The sequence below is a fragment of the Dermacentor variabilis genome, chromosome 11 (assembly GCF_050947875.1).
Source record: "Dermacentor variabilis isolate Ectoservices chromosome 11, ASM5094787v1, whole genome shotgun sequence".
NCBI lineage: Eukaryota > Metazoa > Arthropoda > Arachnida > Ixodida > Ixodidae > Dermacentor > Dermacentor variabilis.
In genome coordinates this window covers 107,912,158-107,920,028 of record NC_134578.1, presented here as the reverse complement: position 1 = coordinate 107,920,028, position 7,871 = coordinate 107,912,158, and the positions used below count along the sequence as shown (strand labels likewise).

Sequence of the window (7,871 nt, the reverse complement as noted above, 5' to 3'; positions counted from 1 at the left end):
CTACAATTGAATGTCAATACACAATGTTTCACAATACACAATGTTTCACAATACACAAAGTTTCACATAAGTGTGAAGTAATCACAATGCAGTGCCTGATGGAGTGGGATGAAGAGGCTTTGATATAAAGTGCCACGCTTTCATGCGATGGCACAGTACGCACTTCAGAAACACCAATACAAAACCTAAGAGCAGCAGTGGTGTTTTTTTTTTTTTGATAAGCTGAGCCGTTATTCCATTTAGCAGCTGCTATGAATGAATCTGCATTTAGGCTGAGCTCGACAGGGCTGTTAGCTCGACCGACAGAAAAGGGTGACACGACAGGCGCTTAACGACGCGAGCAAAACAGTGAGCGTATAAACATGCGCGCAGAAATGAACTTGCAACGCTTCTACGCTCGCTCGTGTGCAACGAATTTGCGCGGATCAGGTGGCAGTATGCGATATCTTCGGGCACACTCGTGTTTTACGATGACGCTATTTCTTTGCGTCGTCTTGTTCCCGATTTCCATCACGCCATTATTTGCTTCTGACGTGGAAGAGCAAGCGAAGATGACAACGGTAAGCTTTAGCCTTCTCTTGCGAAAATTTGCGAGTTTTTGCCTCCTGTAAAGAAACTAATCGCAGGGAAGGCCTTCCTTTAAAAATATTTCCTCAGTCTACATCTAGTAGGTTTTTAATCAATGCAAGAAAAATAGCAGGAACATATGCTTTAAAAAGAGTGCTCAGTTTCTTATACTGGAATGACGTCAATTCTCACGCAATGTAGATGGAATAAAAACCTTGGAATGAAGACAATATTCGCCTAATGTGACAGCGCGCTCTCGCCTGAGCTGTTGTGTATTGCTTCTTCCTGGCATCAGTAAAAAAGTCGCTGAGGGTTACGTTTCTTGTAAATGTCTGCTTCGACTTGGAACTCAAACGCGTTACGCCTCCTACAATTAAAAAGCTTCCAACGTTTTCCTGTTTCTTTTTGTGATGGTAGCTGCCAATAAACTGAGCAGGAAGTGCGCCTAGAGTTTATGGTCATGACAAAATCATGCTAGGTTTCAAGCACAGATTCTGATTTGACTGCTATTCTGGCGGGATTCCCTCAAAGCGTTGTATGCATGTAGGCAATTTCCCGCAAGCTCTTACTAGAGTGGTGAATTCACTGTTTCCACTTGAACATTAAACAGCACGTGACGCAAAATGAAAAGCACCATGGATACGTTTAAAATTTACCCAAATCTGTAATGTAGTGATTTCGGGCTCTTAGGAGAGCGGGAGCTGGCAGTATCAAGTGTTGCACCATATATAGTCTTTCTAAACTTACATAGCAGCCGGGTTTTGTAAAATATGGAAGTTGGTGTGACAGCAGAACAATAGAACATCGAAAAACAAATCAATCCATGTAATGTGACTGTGGCATCTCGACGTGCTGCAATATTAGCATATAGCGGTTGCTAGAACTAATGATGAGAAAGATATGACGATTCGCATGTTGGCGAGCACAGGCGTTCTTTTTCGTTTCATTTCGTGTGTTAAAGCAGTCTTAATGCATAGCACTATATAACGACTGGGTCGAACATTTCCATGAGAAGCCTTAAAACCCCTTCCGTAATAGAAGGCGTGAACGAGCAGTTAAGCCGATTGTGTGTGTGATTGATAGCTATCATCCCGAGTATTGTGGCAAGCGACCCATCTTCCGCGGTAAGAATAAGCCGCCTGGCACAAAACATTCTACGAGGCCGACCGATTTCGCCCTACCCCATACGCAACACGTAGAAAACAGGCATTAAACCAAGGACAGAAATGCGTAAGCCTATACTAAGCAGGAGATAGCAAGCTATATGGTATAGCCTGGCAAACACCCGAACAGTGAGAATGGAAGTGACTAAGAGGGAACCAAAACGGGGGAATGCGTCACTCGTGCATTAATTACGCATGCACGCGCAGCCGTCTGCCCTACGCTGCCTATGACTGCATTAACGCGTTGGTTGTGCCGTATCGGGCAACGCGCACACAAGTACATTTGTACCTCCTGAACGGGAACTGTCGAAGATATGCGCTGCGTTATACGGCGGCCGGCGGTAGGGGGGGGGGGATGTGCATGTAGGTTCGACAATGTGAATATTTGCGTCTGTCTGCTCTTACTCCTCACGCATTTATAAATAAATAACACATACTACATCAGCGTAACCCACTCCTCGTCCCCAGTACACACACATCATTACCACGCATAACACCTACCGCACCACGCCAGTATAATGTCACGCATATCTTGGACAGTTCCCGTTCAGAGAGGTTCCTCCTAACTTTATTTTACGGTCACTACATTCGTCTCTTCTCCTCTGTACTACAACGATACGTTGACGCTTCTAAAGTTTTGCCTTTCAACAACAATACCCAATTTCCTGTTACAGCTCGGGCAAAGCGATGTTTTAGCGACACGTCCAACGGCAAAAAAGCAAGGCACTCTCCGCATTACTTAGCGACTAAAGAGCCGCATTACACGTCGGCTTACTAGGTTTATGGCTAGGATGCATGTTATTACATATTTCATTTGTTATTACCGCGAGGCTGCCTGAACTTTATATGTGAAAACTGCAATTCTTTCCTTTTTTTTGCCATGAGACAACGGATAATGCCTTTGTCTGATTCAAAATATAGTCATTCCTTTTGCACTGTATATTTCGCATTAACTCACAAAAAACGAAGTCAGCTATTATGCACATTCATATTTGCAACAATAAATTTAAGTGTATGTAATAGATTTCACAAAATCGTTGCTTTTAATAAAATCTTCTATCAAACTAACAGAACGAAGCAGTCGTGACACCACTGTCTTGCTGTCACCTTTGCAGTGCGAGCTAATTGAATACTTTGGTTTTTCCTGCGAGACGACTGAGACCACCACCGACGATGGGTACATTCTGGAAGTTGACAGGGTGGGCACATTGGCTCGGGATAACAGCACGTCGTCGTCAGAAAGCGGCACCTATAGAAATCCCGTGGTACTTGTGCCGGGAATATTATCTGACTCGGGCTCTTGGTTCATCAACTACCCCTCACAAAGCCCAGGTAAGCGAAATACTTTTGAAATACTCGGAAATGAAGCAACGTATAATAATAATAATAATAATAATAATAATAATAATAATAATAATAATAATAATAATAATAATAATAATAATAATAATAATAATAATAATAATAATAATAATAATAATAATCCACCAATCAATATATTAACTTTATTAACGCACAGAGGAGCCATCTGATGCCCTTCAAGCTGGCGCATGTAAGAAATGTCGTAACAAATGAAGACACATGTATATACATCAGCAAACAGGTACAAAAATCGCGAGCCCTTGCACTCTCTCCAGCTGCATGGCCAGCGAAGGTGTTTAGCTTATGACACAGCAGTGATACAGAATTTTGAACAGACGTACTGATTCATTTATTGTCTTGATCGGTGGTCGTATTGACGTAAGGTATGCACGCACATTTTTTGTCTTCGCTGGTGGTCGTTATTTGACTTGATGGGTGGGTCATTATTTTTCTGGTCGTGATGGTGGTGACGATAGCCTTGTGGTCGCCATGTTACATATTGATCAGCTCGGATACATGGCATGATGGGAAGTTCGTCATGTTGCATAGCTTTGCGCTAGCGGTTCACTTATCCAGCGCGATCTTCGGTGGCGTTAGTCGCTCGCCGCGGCGATGTACATTCTCCTTGCTCTCCCTTTTGTCTTTCCTCGTAGGCACGTTGCTCCTCGGGAATCCTACCCATTCATGGCCTTCCCATAGAAACTGCAGAACTCAAATTAATTGCGCTGCTCAGCAGCTACCCGTATTATTATTTTGCTCCAGCGTGGACGAATACCGCCACGTCGGCAAGCAGTAGGAACCTAGCCACAAACGTCATTGGAGCCCGGGTAAATAGGGGGCGCACTGTGTTTTTGTTGACGGAGTATAAAAGATGTCGCAGTTTGTCGCAAAATCTGCAGCATTGATTGCAGCAGAAATTTACTGCACGGCAATACGAAGTAACGATATTAGTTTCATCGGTCGTATTAGCTCGTAAGCATAGGCACGCTGACTAAATCGTAGTGTCACGTGCGCACCGGCAAACATGAACACATCTCACTCGAGGATCGCACAAACTCGCTGTCCAAACGCTCGAATGAGGAAACGCGGCAACAGCAACGAGCGAGGTGACATTCCTGCTGTCTGTCGCATCAACGCAAAGCGAGCGCCGAGGACACACAGCACGCTCGTAGCTACGCGCCACCGACGTAAATAGACTCTGGCCCCAACGCAGATCACTCTCAAGATACGGTCGCGCGACTGGACGCCCCCCCCCCCCCCCCCCCATGCGCAATTGTAGCTGGAAAGGCGGTAGCCACCCGTACCCTCCACCAGGCGCCTCGCAGTGTTCGGTGTATCGCGCGGGAGAAAAATCGGCGCGCTTCCCCTTCGATTTCGTCCCTTTCCGCCGTGCGAGATTTCGCTGGGCACCTCTCGCACGCTTTCAGCGTAGGGCGTGTGGCGACGGTGTTATCGCCCTTGGACTTCATACGGAACCTCACGGCAACGGCGACTCCCACGCCGACGGCGACCCCAACGGCAGAAATGCGCTTCGATTGTCCATATAATTGCTATCGCAATAAAACACACTGAAACCCTATCCGTATACATCTTCTCTAAAAACACAGATAACCGACAGATGCAGTTCACAAGTGGGCGTGATCATATTTAAGTGTTACAGATTTTTTTTGCAATAGCTAACAATTCTTTTCCTTTAGATGAGCTATTCGAGAAGCGGAAGTGCATGAGGAATCGAAACACAAAATTGGCTGATTAACAAAAGTCCACTAATTATTTTTGAGAAATAGTTACTTTCTGGCAATGACACATATTGCAATTAACGAATTTGCAGCCGCTGAGTTTGCAAGGCGTATCTACTTGGAACGAATTTCCAATATAATGCCGCTTTGGAGGTATGCGTTCTCAAGCTTACCGTTAAAATATACTGTTGTTTTTAACCAAATTCTCTTTTATGCAGTGAAGCGTATAAGTAACTTGAACATCCATGTATTTAATTGCTCACTTCGTGATATAATAGCTTGAAACTAACGTCATCCTTCAAATTCATTTGAAATGGATACGTCTTACAAGCTCAGTTTGTAAGAGCAATATGTGCCCTGAAGTAATAAGATGTTCATTCACGATCTTTGATTAATTAGTTGAACATTTATTTTTATTTTTCGTGCTAGTAATATTCGGCACTTCGAATAATCCAGCTAAAGCACAAGAACTGCCACAGACAATTTTTAAGAACCCCATAAAACTTAATATAATAACCCTCTATATAACATGCATGATATAACACAAAACAGTAAAAGACCACTTAGTACAATATAGCATCAGAGTAAAAAATTAACACATAACATAGCGAAAAAAGACGGTCTGACGATGACCATGTGAAGACGATCGCTGACGATGAAGGGATGAGGATGGCCAGATGACGAAGCAAAATTAAGGCGATCAGGCGGCTGCGACGGCATCACGACAACGGTACGATAAGAATTGTATCAGAAAGAGGCAATGATGGTGATGGTGTGACACAGGTAGCAGGGCATGGGGATGACGGCGGCTGTATGACGAGAACGAGGTCACGACGACTACACGTTGAGAGTCAAGTGACGATGCCGGAGTGGCCATGATAGTAGGCCCACAACAGCATGACGACGATGGTCTGACCTTGAATGTATGATTGTGACTGCCGGACGATGATGGAATCACAGCGTCTCCATAAGTACTATGGAATGATGACAGCATGATTAGGATACAATGACGAATAATTCATGTCGATGGTACGACGAAGACGGTATGGCGATGAGATGACGACAATAGGAGGACGTTACTGAAAGGATGACGACGGTAAAACGCCAGAGTGGCGGCGTCGTTATGACGACAGTGATATGACCATGACTGTGACAACGATGGCAAGGCATCATGACGACATCGGGGCGACAAAGTCAGAATGACGATGATGGAACGACGGTGACAGAATATTAGTGACGGTATGATGTATGCATGACGCCGACTGTACGACGGCGAACAATTTGTGACGACTGTATCGTGAAGCCTGTATGACGACAACGACCTGGCGGGGAGAGACGGATGATGAAGCTGGAGTGAAGACTGGCAGGACCAGGATGTCATAGCAATGACGCTCTGACAACGCATGCATGATATCAACATTTTGACGCCAATGGCATGAAAACGGCGGCAAAAATGGTGATTCAAAGGAAGCAGCATAATTACGTTAGAATAACGAAGGACGGTGTACGTCGATGGAACGACGAAGGCTGTATGAGTATGAGAGCACGAAGTTACTAGCGTGAATACGGTTGCAAAAAATATGCACATTGATGACAGCATGACGACATTAGCATGACCATAATGGAACGACCACCGCGTCACCACGACAACGGTGTGACATCGAAAGCATGACGACAGTCGGATAGCAAATATGGAATGATGACAATCAAACCAGCACGAGGCATCACAACAAATTGGATATACCTAGTGGTTCAATTTATTAGGCAAGTTGGGTCACTGCTTTTGTGTACAAACTGCCATGACGAAGGCATGCCGCGAGTCATATCACGAAGCTGAAATGACGACAAGGAAAAGAAGACGACAAAGCACAAGCGCGTACCTTGTGGCTCAAACTGTTAGACAACTTGGGTCACTGGGTCAGTGTAAGACGATAGATAGATAGATAGATAGATAGATAGATAGATAGATAGATAGATAGATAGATAGATAGATAGATAGATAGATAGATAGATAGATAGATAGATAGATAGATAGATAGATAGATAGATAGATAGATAGATAGATAGATAGATCTAATAACGATCAATCGATCGATCGATCCCTCGTGTGAGCTCAGGGCCGTGACTTCAGAGCCACTTGCCAGCTCGTAGACGGCACAGGATGCAAGAGCCATAGAAGAGACAACCTTAAATGTCCGAAGCCCCAGGCCAACTGGCCAGCTTCTTGGGGCACGATCTGAGATCGTTGCTCAAAATGCGTGTCTATATTGTGTTCCGTTTCGCTTCACGCGAATGGACTCGGTGGTGCTGCGATCAGAGCGCCGAAAAGAGTTCCTACATTGCCCGAACATATTCTCGCAAACGCTCATCTGGGTGTTGCGCACGAAAATACCGCCGAACAAAATGCGGTAACCCAACCACGAAAGACACCACAACTGGTACCGTCACAATGACAAAAAACCCAGCTTACAAACAAACAGCCCTGATGACTATCTTCTGTGAACAACCAGCTGGCCCACGTTGCGGGCGCCACATTTGAGCTCAGGGCCGTGGTTTCACACCCAACGGCCAGCTGAGGATCTCAGAGACGACACAGGGTGCAAGATACATTCAAGAGACTGCGTTTACTGCCCGAAGCCCTGGACCAACTGGCCAGCTTCCTTGTTACCACTCCTCGTGCTCTGGCGCCTGGCTGGCTGCGCTTAAGGCGGCTTATTGAGCCAAGCCCTGATGATGATGATGATGGCAGCACAGCGGTGCAGCCAGGGTCGCCATGGTCATCTAGTGGGGTGGAATTCGGCAACTGTCCAAACTAACTCCAGGCACTCCCAATCAGTAATTGAAAATATCCTCTCGGCGGGTGACAGGAGGCGGCTGGCTCATTTGGGCACTCATCATAGATACGTGCGCGCCAGTGTCAATGAGTGATTTGACTGTGACGCCAACGCCTAAAACATCCATCAATCAAGTTCTGATCGGTCGGCAATGTAATCAGAGGGTATTGCGGTTGAGTCTTCAATGTAGCATTACCTCCGCGAGC

General features: G+C 45.3%; 1 protein-coding gene across 1 annotated transcript in view; it reads left to right on the top strand.

Moving 5' to 3' along the window:
- Window positions 1-324: 324 nt before the first annotated feature.
- LOC142564995 (lipase member N-like) overlaps window positions 325-7,871 on the top strand; it is a 58,672-nt gene continuing 51,125 nt past the window's right edge. Inside the window, exons 1-2 of the mRNA XM_075676227.1 lie at window positions 325-560; window positions 2,846-3,062. Of these exons, the coding sequence (XP_075532342.1) occupies window positions 363-560; window positions 2,846-3,062 (415 nt within the window). The 5' untranslated portion in view covers window positions 325-362. The remainder of the gene's footprint in view (window positions 561-2,845; window positions 3,063-7,871) is intronic.